This window comes from Rhincodon typus, chromosome 5, assembly GCF_021869965.1.
Source record: "Rhincodon typus isolate 14 chromosome 5, sRhiTyp1.1, whole genome shotgun sequence".
NCBI lineage: Eukaryota > Metazoa > Chordata > Chondrichthyes > Orectolobiformes > Rhincodontidae > Rhincodon > Rhincodon typus.
The window spans coordinates 111,170,891-111,190,716 of record NC_063336.1 but is presented as its reverse complement, the minus strand read 5'-3'; the positions used below and the strand labels follow the sequence as shown (position 1 = coordinate 111,190,716).

The 19,826-nt window shown below is 38.7% G+C and overlaps 1 protein-coding gene across 1 annotated transcript in view; it reads right to left on the bottom strand.

Annotated features, from left to right (window-relative positions):
- Window positions 1–19,826, bottom strand: part of atad2b (ATPase family AAA domain containing 2B) — a 91,653-nt gene that overhangs the window by 32,479 nt on the left and 39,348 nt on the right. Inside the window, exons 16-20 of the mRNA XM_048597120.1 lie at window positions 16,402–16,713; window positions 15,367–15,508; window positions 9,157–9,343; window positions 8,830–9,015; window positions 7,433–7,568 (exon numbers count right to left, since the gene is read on the bottom strand). Coding sequence (XP_048453077.1) covers window positions 7,433–7,568; window positions 8,830–9,015; window positions 9,157–9,343; window positions 15,367–15,508; window positions 16,402–16,713 — 963 coding nt within the window. The remainder of the gene's footprint in view (window positions 1–7,432; window positions 7,569–8,829; window positions 9,016–9,156; window positions 9,344–15,366; window positions 15,509–16,401; window positions 16,714–19,826) is intronic.

Below are 19,826 nucleotides of genomic sequence, written 5' to 3'. Positions count from 1 at the left end.
ACAACCAATGCATCAGATTAAAGCTCTGCAATCTTGCTACATTCAATCATGAACAGTGGTAAACAATTCAATGACAAACCAGAAGAGATGGCTCCTCCATATTTCAATCCTCAACAACGGGGAAGCCAAGCACATCCAGGCAAAAAGATAAGGCTGAAGAATTCAGACCCATCTTCAGCCAAAAATGCCAAGTGGATAATCCATCTCAGCCTCCTCTTGATGTCTGAATATCACAGATGGAAATCTTCAGCCAATTCATTCCACCCCACTTGATTCTACAAAATAGCTGAAGACACTGTATCCTGCAATAGCTATGAACCTTGGCTGCAGTACTGATGCATCGTGCTCCAGAAGTATTCATTTTCTTAGCCATTCTATTCCAATACAGCTACACACCGGAATCTCAGATATAGTCATAGAGAGTCATAGAGTAATACAGCATGGAATCAGGCCCTTCATCCCAAACTGATCCGTGTTGACCATGGTGCCCACACAGCTAGTTCCAATTGCCTGCATTTGGTCCATATCCCTCTAAACCCTTCTCATCCATGTACCTATCCAAATGTTTTTTTAAATGTTGCTATTGTACCCGCCTCAACCACGTTCTCTGGCAGCCCATTCCATAAATGCACCACTCTCTGCATGAAGAAGTTGTCCCTCAGGTCCTTCTTAAATCTATCCCCTCTATTTTTCAATTCCCCATCCCTGGGAAAAAGACTGCATGCGTTCATCCTATCTATGCCCCTCATAATTTTATACACCTCAATAAGGTCACCCCTCATTCTCCTATGTTCCAAGGAATAAAGTCCTATCCTGGCCAACCTCTCCCTATAACTCGGGCCTACTAGTCCTGTCAACATCCTTGTAAATCTTCTTTGCACACTTTCCAGTGTAACTACGTCTTTCCTATAACAGGGTGACCATAACTGTACACAATACTCCAAATGCGGCCTCACCAACGACTTATACATCTGTAACATAACATCCCAACTCCTATACTCAATGCCTTGACTGATGAAGGCCAGCATGCTAAATGCCCTCTTCTACCCTGTCCATCTGTGATGCTGCTTTCAACAAACTATGTACTTGTACTCCTAGGTCCCTCTCTTCCACAGCACTCCTCAGGACCCTACCATTTATTTTATAAGTCCTACCTTGGTTTGACTTTCCAAAGTGCAACACCTCACACTTATCTGTATTGATTTGTATTTACCAATCCCTCAGCCCACTTCCCATCTGATCAAGATCCCTCTGTAATTTTTGACAGCCTTCCTCACTATCAACGATACCTCCTAATTTCGTATCTTCTGCAAACTTACTAATCATGCCTTGTATATTCACATCCAGATCATTTATGCAAATAACAAATAACAAAGGTCCCAGCACCGACCCCTGTGGCACACCACCAGTCACGGGCCTCCAGTCCGAGAAACAACCTTCAACCATCACCCTCTACTTCCTACCATTGAGCCAATTTTGAATCCAATTAGCTCGCTCACCATGCATCCCATGTGGCCCAACTTTCATGACTAGCCTGTCGTGTGGGACCTTGTCAAAGGCCTTACTAAAGTCCACATAGGCAACATCCACTGCCCCAGCCTCATCCATCCTCTTTGTTACCTCTTCAAAAAACTCTAAATGATTTGTCAGACATGACTTCCCGTGCACAAATCCATGCTGACTATCCGTAATCAGACCTTAACTATTCAAATGTTGGTTGATCCTATCCCTCAGTATCCTCTCCAATAACTTGCCTAACACTGATGGCAGGTTCACTGGCCTGTAGTTCCCTGGCTTGTCTTTGCTACCTTTCTTAAACAATGAAACAACATCAGCCATCCTCCAGTCTTTTGGAACTTCATCAGTGGCTAGATAATGCGGAAAAGTGCCCAGATGTATCTTTCTCACAGGACAAATCTAGCCCAGCCAATTGACAGCAAGGCAACATTTCACAGAATGTGGCAACAAGGAGCCCTATCAAAAGTTAAGTCAATGGCAATCAGAGGAAAATTTCTCCACTGGTCGGATTAAAATTGGAAGATGGTTGCAGTTGTTGGAGACCAAATATCTCACCTCCAGGACAAGGTTATAAAAGTTCCTCAGCACAGCATCTTAAGCCCAACCCGTCTACAATTTCTTCACCAATGAACTTCCCTCCATCGTAACATCACAGGATATATTTTGGCAATTGTGGCAGTCAGTACCATATGAAACACATTTGATACTGTAGTAGCATGTGGCGTGATGTAAACAAGATTCAAGCTTGAGATGATAAGTAGTGTGCAACATTTGTGCTACATAAATAGCAAGCAATGACCATTGTTGATCAAACAAACTACCATCACCAAGTCTTTCACCATCAATTTCCTGAGAATTACCAGTGCCAAGAAAATTAACTAGACTTAACTGTAGTACAAAGTTCAAAGTTCAGAGGTTAGGAGTTTTGCACTGAGCAATGGGCCAAAGCCAGTCTACCATTTACAAGACACATTTCAGGAGTGTGATGGAATACTTTCCACTTGACTGGATAAGTTCAGCACTGACAACACTCAAGAAGTTGGATACTAAGACAAAGCTACCACTTCATCAGAACGTTATCCGCTACCTCAAAACGTTCATTCCTTCCACCATCAGCATGTAATGACGGCTGGGTGAACAATCTACATACAAGATGCACTGCAGCATCTCACCATGCCTCAACTGACAGCACCTTTCAAACCCATGACCTTGACTACCTGGAAGGACAAGGGCCAGGGACATATGAGAACACGACTACCCGCAAACTTCCCCTCCCAGCCGAACACAAATCTAACAGAATTATATTGTTGTTTCGTCAGTATCACTGGATTAAACGCTGGAACACCCCCCCTAATAATTACTCTGTGTATACCTATACAAGATGTACCACAGCAGCAATTGAAGACAGCTCACTTCACCAACTTGAGGTGCAATTATGGATTGGCAACAAATTGCGATCTTGGGAATAATCGCAAAATTTAATTTTTAATATGAATTCTTAACTTTAGTTGCTAGGAGAAATTGGGCTTCTTTCTGAACTGTATGAACATACAAAATTGGAGAAGTAAACCATTCAACTCCTCAAGGCTGCTCCACCATTTAATAAAATCATAGCTGATCTGTTTGTGTTTGGAAATATACATTCCCATCTACCCCTAATGACCCTAATCTATGCATGTTAGTATAAAAAATATTCAACCATCCTGCCTCTTTCGCCTTCCAAGGCAGAGCTTTCCGAAGTCATACCCTCAGAAACAAAATCTCTTTACTGAAAGGAAAGCCCTTAATTTTATAACAGTGACCCTATTTCTGCACTGATGCACAAAAGAAAACATTCTTGCCACATCCACCTCGTCAAGGCCATTCAGGATGCTATACATTTAAATCAAATTATCCCTCAAACTTCTAAACTCAAGTGAAAATAAGCTCAGCCTGTCCAAACATACCTGCCTGAGACAACTCGCTCATTCCAGGTATCAACCTAGTAAATCTCCTCTGCACCACCTCCAATGCATTGAACATACTTAAATAAGGAGACCAAAACTGCATACAGTATCTGAGATGTGATCTCACCAATTTCTTGTATAATTGAAGTATAACAACATTCCCCTTCTATTCAAATCATCTCAGAATAATGGATATCATCCCAGTAGCAAATCAACTTCACATTTCTCACATTATACTCTATCAGCCACATTTTACACACTCATCCTATCTATATCCATCTGCAACTTCCTTACATCTTCTTCACAACATACTTTCCTATCTATCTTAATGCTGTCTACAAATTTAGCTACTATGCCTTCACTGCCCTTACCTAGGTCATGAATGTAAATTATAAAAGATTGAAGCCCCAACACAGACGCCTGTGGGACTTTACCTCATCACATCCTGCCAATCAGATAACGACCCATTTATTCGCACACTGTTTTCTGTCAGCACTTTGAATGCCACTGCAGCTTCACCTATCGAGGCAACCTCGATACCATCCTCTTAACTTGCATCTAGAAAGACCTTTGGGGGCCCAATGAGCAACTCACCACTAAATACACATCTTCTAACCTGCTCAAGTAGTCACACCGTGTGGATAGTCCATCGAGTTTCTGGCCAATGATAATCCCAAATATCTTTTAAGTGGATGAATGAATAATAGTAAACCTTTTGAGTTTCAGCAAAGACTGGTTTGACTCGTCTTGAAAATGGTCATTGCCGAACACCGTATGGCATCAAACAAAAGAATTCCAACAACACCAAGCCTAAACAGACCACACTAACTTTTCAATTGTGATCTACCAGATGACATGCAATAGGCAACCTGTTTTGATTTACCCATCCTTTAACCGAACAATCTTGTGTATACCAAAATTCTCTAAAGGACTCTTACATTTGTACTGAAAATGGACTATCAAAATTCAACTATCTTCATTTGATTTTAATATTTGAGACTTTCATGCAATAGAATTGATCTTAAAAGGAAAAATACAGGCTTAAAATGGTTGCTATGGTCATGTGACTAGGTTTGTGTCAGGCTCATGAAGCCATCAGTGAACAACAGTCTAAGCTAAAATTAACATTATTATGATAGGTCACTAAAAGTCATATCTGTATCTCTAGTGCATTCACACCTTCCTGCAAGTTCCATTTGTTACAAGATGAAAGACTGCCTGCACAGTTTTCAGCTTGGGGAAGAAGAACAATGAACTGACTCTGTCATATACAAATTGATCTTTAATCGATAGTTGCTTCTGAGCAGCATGACAAAAAGAAGAAAAATTGATTTGTGAACAAGAATTGGAAGACACACTGTGCCCATCTCTCTCTCAAGCTCAGAATCAACCTGGTGAAAAGCAATTCAAAACGAAAATAATTGACAGAAAACTCCAGGACATCTGCTGGCTCACTATTATGGAATAAACCAAACAGCAGCCAAACAGCTGGGCTCAGATCTTGTCATTCTTGTAACCAAAGACTCAAAAACTGTGTAGACTTCAACTCCCTTCACATCCCTGTCATACCAGATAACCCCCCTACCCTTTCTTTGTAAGCTCATTACCTGTATCTGTGTGCGGATTTGTTGCCGTATTATTTTTTTTAGGTAACAGAAGTCCACTCTCTTTCACTCCAGAGAACCATGGAATTACATTGTCTTCATTTCTGATCAGATTAATGAAGCCAAATTGAAGTGTAATAGCTATGTGCCAGAAAAAAACGTTTGTTTCAATTAAGTGAATGGGGATTTAAAGTGTGAGTCCCTCCTCAACTGGCCATAAGAAAAGACCTAAGGGCCAGTAACCTACATCCAAAACCATGGATAAACGTATTTAACTAGTGGGGGAAAAAAGATAATCAGTAGAAGACCAAGCATGCTGTGCTTTCAACTGTGGAGTATTAGCAATTAGATCAGCATCTGGGATGAAGATAATGCCTGTAACACAGAAAAAAAAATTCTATTTGTGATTTGTGAATACCTAACGAAAAGAGAATCCATTATAAATGGTTACAAATCGAGAGTTCGGACAAACTGACATGGTTGCTTGGAGCTAAACATCTATTCATTTGATGTGTCAACTGGCTTAACTCAAAAATGTAGACTACTGACTAAACTGAGTTGCCAAACTGAAGATGACCTGATGGATGGAACCAGAGCTGTCTTTCAACAGCAAGATCTTAGGAGTCAACTACACATTTGCAGACACCACTGCACAAAATACATGGCAATAACTGATGGACATTTTGTGAAAGGCCTGAGGAATGAAGACCCACTAAATGGGAAAATATTGTATTTTAAATTGCTGTATTCCTATTCAGGATAACTACTCAGCAAACAGAATTTAGCATTTTTCAGTTCAATGCAGCGAATCCAGGGCATGCTGCCTAATACTCTGCTCCAGTGTTATCATGACCCGAACAACTTGTTCGGAGCTGGCAGATCAACAAGTGAACAGGACGCTTTCCACTTTTGAAACTATGTAAAATATTTAATGGAAATAAACCAGTTATTTTCAAGATTTCATCCAAATCTTGTGATAAAACTTCTTTGACTACCAGTATAGCCGTAAATCCATGCTACTCAGGTGAATTAATCAATCACGCAGTCATCAGTCCAAAATCCAGGGATTCCACACAGAGGGGTATGGATGTATATAAATTTGTGGTTTAAAAACCAAGATACCACTATGTTTCTATCATACACTGGTTGTATCATATTTGATGAAAGTATGTGAAACATCTGTCATGACTACTTGCCAACCTAAAGGTCCAATAACAATTGGTACAATGGCTGGAACTGATATTAGCTGTAATCATATTGAAATATGAACTAAAAAGTCACTTCAAAAGCACGATCAGCAATCACAAAAATGACGAATGAGAAAATGCTTTTTTACATAATGCATTCTCAAACTCAAAGTGATTTCCATAATCAATTGTTGCAGTGATCTATATAATTAGATTCAAGATCATTTTCTGCACAGAAAAGTTTCAAAATTAGCAATAAGATAAATTACTATTGCCGGTGGTGACATGAACAAGTTAATGAGTAACCAGTAAATGGTCTGGATTTTCCGATGTAGCTGAACTTGCACAGCACCTCAAGCCGTTGAGAAAATTGTGATGTGCACACATGAAGAGTATTTGGGCAGCAAGTTTACACTTGTAACTGCCTGTTTTACCCCGCTCAGATTATAACATGATTCCCTACAGAAGTGGGTTCAAATGGCCATTTCCAACTAGATGTGGAGTTTTGAGCAGATTTACTTGAAGCTTTTGCCTAGTTGGTGTTAAACCTGTTGAGGTAAGTCAGCTTTAGTGTCAAAGAAATCATTGCCCACAGCACCTTCAACAATAGGATCTCGTGCAGGGGTGGTGGCTCATGTGATCTAAATCCAAGTAAAATGCTGCACTGTCTAATGGATATGAGAAGTTGTCAATAAGAATGATAGGTAACGTGTGCATTATTAGTTCTATCTCTGTAGAAACTGCCTGCTATAAAATTACACTACATTCAGTCAGATCATCATGACATTGCATCATATGCAATTTGAAAGAGATAGCACGAACTGCAAATGCAGAGTCAGAGATAACACAGTGTGGAGCTGGAGGAACACAGCAGGCCAGGCAACATCAGAGGAGCAGGAAAGTTGACGTTTCGGGTCGGGACCCTCCTTCAGAATTGGGGAGGGGGAAGGGAATGGGAAATAAACAGATAAAGGAGGGGTGGGGCTGGGGAAGGTAGGTGCAATGGTGATAGGTGAGTGCAGGTAGGGAATGGTGGGGTTTGGTCAGTGGGATGGGTGGGAGAGAAGATGGACAGGTTGTGTCAGCTCAAGGAGGCAGGCATGAGAGGTAGGGTTGGACATGGGATGTGGCTGAGGTAAGCACAGCATTTGTTTTTCTTCTTATCATCAGCTCTTACCAGCTTTCTTCTTCCTTGGTGGAGGCTTTGCTGCTTGGTTTAATATCAAATCTTCGAAGAACTTTGTTCTTTCCTGTTCATTAGGTTTCTGTAAATCTATAACTTCTCCATAATTGATTTCAAAAATGCATTTAACCTTAAGTTTAAGAAAAACAGAAAATCCAATATCTGTCCTTGAACAAAATAAATTAGGGTATATGAAATGTCAAAAGAATAACCAGATTAATATCTTTGTCCTTGCAAATGAAACTTAAGTTTTACTACTCAGAAAAACATTGTATATTAGCACACATTCCTTGCATATTTCACAATATGTGCATACATCACTATTATGATGCAGATTTTTGCTCCAACATTCAGAACTACTGCTACTGAGTACATGAATTCATAATCAATGTACATACAGGCAGTCTCCGTACACAAACAGGTACCATTCTTAAGTCCATTTGTACATGATTTGTATGCAAGTCATAACACAATGCAGGACAATGTAAAAAAGCTGTTCATAAGCACAGGAAATATTTGTCTGTTGGATCTTTACACACCTATACGTGATTACATTCATAAGTCAGATGTTTGTAAATGGGGAACCCCTCCGTACAGTAAAACATAAGGTTTGTCATTTTGTTTATTAAAAACTTGGCTTAGTATTGCAAAATACTTGGCATTTGTGAAAGAAATCAACACTGTGCCATGAGGTGTAAAATTAGAACATACTGCTTTTTTAACATCCAGCCAACAAAATGGCCCTCTTCATGCCATGCTTATATTTAATGCAAAATTTGAATGAAATCATTGTCACTACTTTTAGATTGCAGCAGAAAACAGACAATGTTCTGGGGCTAAAGTAGTATTGCTGAACAGATCACCTTCGCACTGACAGTTTATGTCGCTGTGAAACCATGCAAATTCACAGGGCACGCATAAATTTAAGCATACAAAATAAAATCACAAAAATGTTCTTAATGGAAAAATTCTCAATGATATTTCACTTTAGAGTTGTGCAATAGTTAAGAAAATTATGAACTCTGAGCACCATCAATTCAGAGGCAGTCTCCAATTTACGAATGTCCATCTAACTAATGCTCGTAATTACGTACAAGATCTCATATTAATATTAACTTAAAAGATCCAACATGTGACCATTTGCTCATACTTACATACAGCTATTTTATGCCATACCGTATTGTGTTCTGACTGGAGTACAAATTAGCTTACAAACACTCAGGAACGGAACCCATTCGTAACCCAGGGAATGCCCGCACTTCAAATTCTGTATTACAAAGTCTTGCAAGATGTTAAATGCACGTTTATAATAAAACACAACCTATTCCAGTTGCTCTATGCTCTAACCATTCTATGATTTTATATTCAGTTTAGTGCAATTGTTAACCCACCTCATCTGGCAATTCTATATATACTGTTTCAGAGGTAGCCAATATTAGAATAGGAGAAAAGGGTGGTATGTCCTGAAGTAGAGTCAAGAAAGTAGCTCTCACTGTGTCGCTGACTGCATCCCACCACTCTTTAATATGAGGCACATAAATTACACTTGGTACTGTTCGACGTGCCTCACGGAAAACCTAACAAAGAGAAGGCAGGGGTTGGGGAGGGAGAAGAGAGATAGAGAAAAAATATAATCATGGCTTCAGATTTTCAATGCTAGTTGAAAAGTTACCCGCATGAATCATATGCACTAGGTTTTCTCGGTCCTCCATCCTCACCTGCGCACATGACTCCTCTGGTGTTTTTGCACTGACAGAGTACACTGCTGGTAGATCTAATCTATGCACAGAGAACTTCTCAAGTGAATGCAGCAATGCAGGAGCAAGATGTGAACTCTGACCAGATCCTTTGCTCCCACAAAGAAGCAACCGAGGACGATGGGATGTTGGCTGGTGATGTGCTGACCTGCAGAAAGAAATCCTGCACTGAGTAATTTTCCAGGTTAAATATATACATATCATTGTGTTTTGCATTCTTAAAATTATACATCTAACTTTCTGATGACAGACAGAATGCTGCACTGTCAGAGTTACTATCCTTCAATGAGAGCTTACACTGAGGCTCTGCTTGCTCACTTGAGGGAACCCAAAAGATGCCACAGCAATATTTCAGACAACAGAGCCGTTATAACCATGTGTTTGCAAATACGTACCTTATAATCAACAAAGCAACACAGATTATCTGCAACATAAAATCCATTATAAAGTGTGCAATATTGAAGACCAGATGGACTACAATGTTTCAAGAAGACAGCTCACCAACTTCTCAAGGGCAACTGGGGACTGGCAATAAATGCTGGTCAGCCAGCCATGTCCATATCCCACAAATAATAAAACAAACTGAAGAACACATATTTAGAATTACAGTATAAAGATTTCTGTGGATATTTTTAACTACTTTCCCAATAGTTCTGGCCTTGCTAGCAGTCCTTTGAGAAAAAAAGCATGTTTGGAGGAACAGAATCTTTACAATAACCTTAAAATTTCAAAATAGGAAGGGCTCTACTAAATGCAACATTTCATTTGCAAATTGAATATCATGTGCAAAGCTGAAATCTTCCAGAAGATGGCAACATACTGCAATACTTCTTTGGAAAATCACTGTCAGATAATTGTGTGTTTCTTCTGATCAGTTAAATAAGCCATTATTTAACTGGCTTACTCATCTACTCAGCTCATTTTGCACAATTACAAGCTCTGAAAAGCTCCAAGGATTATTGCTGATTCACTGCAAAACATGATAGCCAATAATAATTTAGATTTTGGATTTAAAGTGAGAGTTGCTACAAAGTTTTGAGAGTAAATGCATCAAATTTGAATTCGGTACAACACTTACACATTTTGTCGCAATGCATTCCTATTGTAATTTTATCTGTTTACACGGACTATTGACATGCTTATAAGGATTCTGATTCATGAAAAGCTATCACCATTTAAACTTAGAAATTACTAAGATAATGTCAACTCTAAATTCATATACATATAGATAATTCATTCTGAATTGCCACATTTTTCTGAATTACATTAAGGCATAGCAGTTTCCAAGTTACCCAAATATCAAAAAGGACTAAAGTTCTGATAATATATTAAAATTATACTTGTCATTTCAAAATTGTTGAGATTAGAATACAAGTGTCTTATCTCATATCTCCAGCTTTTATTTTGGAAAAAGATACCAAGAAGTTGTTGAAAATCAAAGTATTGGAATAAGAATGTATTAAGAACCAACTTGCATTTATACAGCAGCATTAATAATACCATTGCTTCACAATCAATGAGGAATTTCTGATAAGTAGCTAATGCTGTATTGCAAGGAAGTCTCTCAAACTTGAATTTGCTAAATAACATGTTTACTGAAATGAAGTTAAATGTGAGCTAAATGCTGACCCAGAAACCAGAAGTATTCTCTCCTCTTTGAATGATATAGTTTTTTTTTAAACTCTACCTGAAGAGGCAGATTAAAGAAGAGAACCATGGGTTGTCTATAAATAACAAAAAGGTGCTTTGATCAAATATTTCACAGAAATAAGCAGAGATTAAATAAGCCATTCAATCAAACAGTTCAAACAGTTACTAATTTGTAAGAAATCTCTGCAACGTGAAAATATTTTTTCAAACATGTCAACAGGCAAGTACTATTCGCTAGTAAATTTGCTTCAGTAAGCAAAACTCCGATCACTTAAATACTGCCTTAAGATGCCTTCTAGAAGAATACATATAAACTGATGTACGACACTTCAATGCTGTACGACACAATTTGCAGCTATGTCACAGCTTTAGCACAGAAAAATTATCAAGGCTCTTTAAAACAGGCAAAATGAGTATTAAAAATGGAAAGACAAAGAAGTAGACAGAAAGAGTGACCAAAAGCTTGGTCAAAGTACTTTGTGAAGGGCTTTCAGTTGGAAATTTGAGACTAAAGCGTACATTATTTCCCACTATCTAGTGAATGCACATCCGTAAAGCCAAGTGACAGCCTTCTCATTTGCAGAGTTTGAGGCAATTAGTCCACTGCTTAGTCGGTATTGGGAACACTCCTCAGCAATGCATAGCACCATTTGGTGATTTTCGACAAATGCATACAGAATTTGTACTGAGGTGGCAATGATTGTGGTTGACTGCACAGGGGTCCTGGCTTGTCATGAACCTGTTATGCAAGAACCACTCCCATCATGTTAGTTCAAAGAATGCTATTCAAAGATGATGTTTGTCACAAGAAACTTCTTAGCGGCTTCCTGTGTAATCCATTCCTCGATCCAAAGGACATCTGCTGGTAACCTTCTCATATGGAACAACATTCCTGTAGAACAAAATGGAAGGCAGACAGCTGGTGGGTTGAACACATCAGCATAAGCGGTAAGTTAGGTGCATGGATTTCAACCAGCTTCTGTTTTTGTTTGTCCAATAAAGCCAAGTGGAATTGTGAGTTCAAGTTGTGGATCCTGCGAAGAATGAAAAACAGGAGAGGTCCTTTGCAGACGTGGGAGAGGGAGACTCTGAGCTGGGGTAGGCTTAATTGTAGTACCAGGAGATGCCGGCGCATTGCTGCGAGTGTGTGTTTCAGGAGTCGCAGGGAGAAACGTTTTTGAAGGATCTCAATGTTCTGAATGTAGCGGTTGTCATGGTTGGGGCCAAATTGGGAAGGCCTAAATATGGACTGTAGTCCATTGGGGATGATCCGGTTCTGTAGGCAGGTACTAAGAAAGGTAATGCGGCTGTAGAACCTGGTTTGCTTCAGGACGTGGTCGAGCAGTTTCAGGGCCAAAGAGATTACGAGAGAGTTGCAGTGGGAGAGAGATCCACTGAGGTCTTTCCGGAGGGAGGAGGGTAACTTCTTCAAGGGAGGCATCCTTAGAAGAGGCTTCGCAGTGGGGTTAAAATTGTTTCAGAGATAGTAGGAACTGCAGATGCTGGAGGATCTGGATGAACACAGCAGGCCAAGCAGCATCAGAGGAGCAGGAAAGCTAACGTTTCGGGCCTAAAGCCCTCTTCAGAAAAAAAAAGGCACAGTGCTCTGCTGAGGACTGCAATCAGAGAAGCAGCAAGTGCTGCGGCAGTAGCATCCCACATAGATCCAGCAAGTTTAGTTGGTAAATCTTTTCTGGTTTTGACCGTTGCTTGACTAAATTGAATTGGGATTATGCTTCAGTCTCTGCCTATACATGTAGGTATGTAATTCTATTTTGGCACTGGTAGGTGTGGAGGTCGAATACACAGGATGCAATTTTAAAGGGATTCGAATTTAATTATTCACATGTCCAATTGTTTTCACAATGGCTATCATCGCTTTTTCAGAAGTAGGAACTTCACAAAACTCTGAAATGCAAAGTTGATTTACTTTCTGCTTAGTTAAGTTTAATTAGCTGTAACATTTTTTCAATGCAAAGTCAATATTGGTTACATGACACCAGTCAGTAAACACACTAGAACAGTTTAATGCATTTTGCATGCGATAAACATTATTCCAGTGACATATGGGGGAATTGTCAAGAGTATGCATTCACTATCATTGATTACATGGAGAGTGATTTGTTCATATTTGAGAAGGTAGTTAAGTGTACACAACTACATTGTTTAGATGAGGTGACACTCACTGGAGTTGACAGCAAGTCAGCATTTGACTAAATTTGGTATAAGAAAATCCTCGTAAAATCCTAGGGGGGAAACTCTTCACTAGTTGGAGCATTACCTAGCATAAAAAGCAGCAGCTGAAGTTTTTGGAATCTTATCATCTCAGGAGCAATTCCTCAGGATAGCAACGAAGGCTAATACACCTTCAACCGCTTTACCAATAACCTGTACTCCTAACAAGATAACAAGTGCAGGTGTCAACTGACGACTGCGGTGTTCAATATTATTTACTACTCCTAGGTAAAGGAACAACATGTACCCATCTGCAGCATGGCATGAACAATATTCAGGCTTGGCTGATAAGTGGGAATTAACACTCACGTCTCTCAAATATGAAACAATAACAATATCTAGAGAGAATCTGACCATCACCCTTGACATTGACAGAGTACTCACTGCTAAAGCCTTTACTATGGGCATTCTGGGAGATGATTAGAAATTTAATTCACCTAGCCATATCAATACCACGACAACAGTCTGTGAGAGACTAGGAATCTGCAATGACTAAATCACTTCCTGAATCCCCAAAGCATACCCAATATCTAGAAGGAACAAGTCAGGAGTGTGATGGAATACTGTCCACTTGCCTGGATGAATGTAGCCCAATAACACTTAAGAAACTTGCTACTCCTCTTGACACCATCCAGGACAAAGGCAGTTCACTTTATCAGCAACCTATTGTTATAAAACGGAGGTTGACCCCCACCCCAACAGAACTAACACGAAAACACTCAAGGAGGTACACCTCATCCTATCATCTGTAAAAGGAGTGTGAAAAGTGGGGTAACCTGCATTTAAGCAACTTCTAGTGTTTAAATAAAGTAAATCCCTAACAGTCACTTTAAAAACAAGCAACGGTTTATTTATCTAACTCTAACAGTGAACAAATTATCTAAACTATTAACAAACTGAATAAGTCCCTTCTAACTATTAACTATTCTGGAATAAAACAAAATTCTAATGGTATGCTGTTCCAATAAATACAAGTCCTACTTATATAAGAAATATATAAGAAAACAGAATTTAGTCTCTCAAAATTACAGCCAGGTTATGTGTCTTCCAGAATGTGTATCTCTTCTCCATCACTTCTTCTGTCAGGAACGCCTTCTCTGTTGATTCTTCTGTCAGGAATATTAACTAGTTGTGCCATGGGTACCTTTGTTATTGAGACGGTGCTTTCGCTAAGACACAAAGGAGTCTGTGAGAGCCAGTGATTCTCTTTTGAGAGCTCAAGGCTGTTAGCTCTCGCAGATGGCAGTTAGCTCTCTGGGGTTTTATGCAACTGCCCCCTTCTGTTATACGCTTGATAACATATCGATATTTTTTACAATAGGATTGGTCCTATGTTGTCAAAACCATCAAATTTAAATTTATTTGGTTCTCGGTATCTAAGTGCCTGATTCAAATTGATTGATTACATTCAAAACTTGTTGTTTTGGTAAAATCTGCTGTTTGGCCTGCTAACTGTATGGCTTTTTGATACAAATGTTTCAAATCAGGTGCTCTCTCTGTACTTGCAAACTTTCAGGCTGCTGCTCACAGACATCCATTTGAAATCTCAAAGCATAGAAAAAGCACATCTTTTAAAGGGACCATGCAATGATTCCGCTTCTCCCCCCCCACCCCAGCATTTTACAAACACCAAATTCTAACTTCCTGCCTCCCAATCCACAAGTACTCTACCCAACTTCATAACACTACCAATCATCTTAAACATTCACTCACTCCACATGGCCCACAATATAAGCTGTGTGTACCATCCAGGAGACAGTGCAGCTGAACTCAAGTATTCTTTCACACCTCCTACTATGGTAAAGGCACAAAATACATGGTAATGCCATCACCTGAAAAATCTGTTCCAAGATCTATCTTGTTCTGTATCAAAATTAAAGTCCCTTCATTACAGCTATTTATATGCATTTACAGCACATGAACTGCAGCAGGTCAAGGCAGCTTCTGATCTTCACCTTTTTAAAGGCCATTAGAGATGGTAAAAAGTGCTGGCTTTACTAGTGGCGTTCACATCCATGAATAAATATGAAAAAGAAGTACAAGTGTCTTCTGGTAAAATTAGCAAACATTATAACATTTTGGGAGAATTAAAACACTTGCTAAAGTGAACAAGTGTGCCATTAAAAACAAATCTTGTCTCTTAGAATCTTTTTCATTTATGCCAAAAATAAAGCAGAAACCAAGCCAAATTTTAAAGGGAATTTTAAATCATGTTGGATTTACTTAAATGGAATAAATATTCAATCTACAATCCAAAACATTGAAGTTATATATGCAATTACTCACATGGAGAAGTGCATAAAGGGCTTATGTTTAGCAGCTGGTAGTTGTTTCTTTGGTGATCCCAATGAAGAAGTGTTCTCAAAAATTGCTGGCTCAACCTCATCATCACTGGTGATGTAATCTTCCAAAATATGGTTCATAGCATCTGACAAAGCAATCAATAATGGAACGTGAACTCTATTTTAAGAATATTTAACAATGTACAATACAGGTAAGAACAATCCAAAGTATACACCTGTCTCAAATGTTTACTCTTCAATTAACTTTTAGATTTTAATGCAAGTTTCAAAAATATTATGTTTTTACATACACTAAATGCTGACATAAGAATTTAAAAGTGCAGTAATTCAGATATTCTGAATTACTGCACTTTTAAATTCTTCAACACCAACAATGTTCAATAATTGTTAAGTTAGTCTTAATCAATCATTCTCTTTATCATGTTCCTCAGTATGTTTGCAAAATCTATTTGTCACCAAATACAGACATTTCATTTCTGAATACTAACCTAATGACTTTAACTTGGTGGAATTATCATTAAATTAAATATAGTTTGATTTATTTTACGCAAATCGCTAAAAAAAGTTTTAAATATTTAGAACTAATGAATATGTCAAACAAGATTTTGACGAAAGAACAAAATGTTAAAATAATCTAGAAAAGACAAATACAAACTAACACTACAAAAATCATTATTTAGAAATACAAAACTTTCTTTGGGACTGCTAGTTTTGTCTTTACACAAAATGTATCATTTTAAGAAGCTCACGTAAGATCAGTAGCATTATAGTAAATATCTCAGCAGTAATACTATAAATTACTATCAATCTTTCAGGCTTATTCAGGCTCGAGTGGTCTCTTCCTTGAATTCCAGTGTGCTGTACAATACAGATTGATATCTGTGATTCTACATGTAGTACAGATGTGTACAGATTGAAATAATAAACTAATTACTTTGTTACCCTCATCACATAAGATGCTAGTAACTCATACAGCAAATATACAATAACAAAAAAAGCCTTTATAATGTATACCAACCATCTCTGTTGTCATTCTGAGTCTGTTCAGCATGAGGAAAAACTTTGTACAAAGCAATTAGAATTCTATTAAAGACGTTTTCCAGCAGAGGCCTGATGATGTGTGATAGTGCTTCTCCTGAAGCGGTCACAGCTCGTTGTGAAGCAGGCACAATGTTCTGCATGGCAAGGTAGAAGTCCTGTGCACTTATAACAATCGATGAGACATCCAGCTGCAGTTTCTGACTGGTTGCATAAATCTGAGGATAGCGTCGGCGTAGGGCAAACAAGGCTGCCTCAGTGCAAAGTGATTTTATATCAGCCCCACAGTAGCCTTAAGACAACAAATCAAAATTCTTTTTTTAAAAAAAAGCAAGTCATCTGTTCCTCAATAATTCAAAACTAAAGTAGCAGCCCTGGGATAAAATGCAAAATATTTATTCATTCACAAATTGTGAATTAAATCTATAATACCACTGAATTATAGAATGGTTACAGCACAGAAGACAGCCAGTTAACCCATTGTCACTACGTCAGGACTCTGCAAGAGCAACTTGTCTAACCCTTTCCACATTTTGTGAAATTCTCTGTTCAGCTACTTGTCCGAGTTCTTTTGAAAGCCATGACTGAATTTCCCTCCTCAACACTTTCATGTAGTGCATTCCAAATCCTAATCATGTGTTGCATAAAAGTTCTTCCTTAGGTTCTACCATTCTTTTGCCATCTGCCTCGAATCAGTACACTCTGGTTAACAACCCTTCTGACAATGGGAACAATTTCTGTCTACGACTGATTAGATCCCTCAATTTGAGCACCTCTACTAATGCTACTCTCAATCTTCCTCTCTCAAAGGAAAGCAACTATAACTTTGCAAATATGTTCATTGCTCTTTTTATTTGTTCATGGGATGTGGGTGTTGCTGACTAGGCCAGCATTTACTGCCCATCCATAATGGTCGGGAAAGTATAACTAAAATGCACATTCTTCTATTTCTCCTGTTAAGCCTTCATATCCTTCCTCAAAATGGCACAATACGCTAGTTGAGACCAAACCAGTGTGTCTTACAAAGGCTCATCACAGCTACATTGCTTTTGTACTCTCCAGCTCTATTAACAAAGCCCAGGATCCTGTATGCCTTTTTAATCACTTTGTCAGCCTGCTTTGCCACCTGTAATGGCTTTTGCACATACATCCCCAGATCTGTGAGCTCATGGTGCCTTCCACAAAAAGGTTTTCTTCAACTTTGAGACAAACTGAATCAAGGGAGTTGAATTTACAATTTTCAGATTAAATTCTGAAGATCCTACGGTAGCAATTAGCCATTTTTTTTTTTTTTTTTTTTTAAGTACACTAAAGTCGCACAATAGAAACAAAAATGGTACTTTATGACCCTCTATTAATATACTTGGCACACTTGACAGCAGAAATATGTGGCAACATCAAATCCAACTGACCAATCACAGGAGACTTGAAGGCACACTCTGTGGTCATACCTCAATGACAATTAAGTAATAGCTACCCATTTTGTTATCTTTCGGTTGCACAGTTCTCCATAACCTGGATCTCCTGTATCCAGATTATGGGAGAATAATGGCCAGAAAGATTAGCTTTTCCAATCGGCCATGGCACATGTCATGAGTTTAACTTTGGTCAACAAAAATGCACTTTCAATAACTGCAGAACTCCACAAAGCCTACTGCTAATAAAAATCATAGCATGATGTCACTGACAGGATTGTGATAATTCTTTCAAGTCAGATATCTGGTCCTTTGTGGCATTATCAACAGACTACGCACTTTCACTGTCATAAATATCTCACCTGGACAATTTACAGTTGCAGGTTGAATGGCACACATGCAAAGTGCAGTGTAAATATGGAACTAGATTACTGAATCATAATCTATCTATCAGAATAAATGGGCCTTTGGTCCCAGTAAATTGTAATTTCTTCAATTATGGGGAAAGACGCTGAAACCAGAAATAAAGGTTCAGAATTGGGAGAAGATTGAATTTAATGTGAAATGACTGGATCTGGCAAAATGGATTGGGAGCAACCACTTGCAAGAAAATTTACTTTAGAGCACTGGGAGTTATTCAAAAGGGTAACAGGAAGAGTGCTGAGCCAACGTGTTCTGATAGAGGTGAAGGATGGGTTTAACAAACTCAGAACTCTCGTCGTCAAGGGATGGACATAACTGAATCAAAAAAAAAAGCTTGTTGCAGATAGCAAGGACTCAGAACGGTGAATGCCCTAGAAAGTGCAGAGAGGGGTGCGGTATGGTTTTACTTAGGACAACAAAGACAGGACATGAAAAAACACTGGAAGGTAACATCAAAGGAAAATCCAATGATAAGTATATTAGGGGCAAGAGAATAACTAGGGAAAGATTAGGGTTCATTAGGGACCAAACTGACATTTTTTTGGGTGCAGCCAGAAGACATAGCTAAGGTTTTCAACAAGTATTTTCCATCGGCATTCACTATAGGGAAAGACAATGTAGGCCCAGAAATCATAGAGGGTGACTGTGTATCCTTGAACAATTAACGTTGAAAGGGAGGAGGTATTACCAGTTTTAGCAGGCTTGAAAGTGGATAAATCCCTAGGCCCAGAGCAGACATATCCAGACTATTATAGAAGGCAAGGGATGAGATTACAAGGGCTCTGACATTAAATTTCTATTTTTCCTCTAGTCACAGGAGGGGTGTCAGAGGACTGGAGGACAACTAATGTGGTAGGTATTATTATTCATTAAGGGTGGTAGGGATATACCAAGAAGCTATGAGGCAGTGGTCCAGCATCAGTAGTAAAGGAAAAATTGTAAGCATTGAAATTAACGTACATGTGCAGATTAATCGAGGGTAATCAGCATGGTTTTATCAGAGGGAGATCATGTCCAACAAATTTGAATTTTTCAAGGAGTGACTAGGTGTTTAGATGAAGGTAATACAGTTGATAATAAAGCTTTAGACATAGGTCCGGCACAGCAAAATCGTTAAGAAGAGTCCATGAGATCCAGGGCAATTTGGTAAATTAGATCTAAAATTGGCTTTCTGGCAGGAAGTAGAGGGTGATGGTTAAAGGGTGCTCGGTCCCTTGCTCTTCGACATGTACATTCGTGATATAGACATGAATGTAAGATGTACAATCGGTAAGTTTGCAGATGACACAAAAATAGCGAGGATGCATCCTTAGACTATAGGACGATATGGACAGGCTGATCAATGGCAAGTGGAACTTAATCCTGAAAATTGAGAGGTGATGCATTTTAACTGATCTTATTGAGGTATACCAATCACACAGCTCAAGGTGGTTACCACCACAACCTCAGGTAAACTAGATATGGGCAATAATTGCCAACCTTGCCAGCAATCATATCCACAGAAAAAATATAACTTTTACAAATTCTATCAAAACCAATTTATCAAAAAACAAAAGCTCCAGGTTTA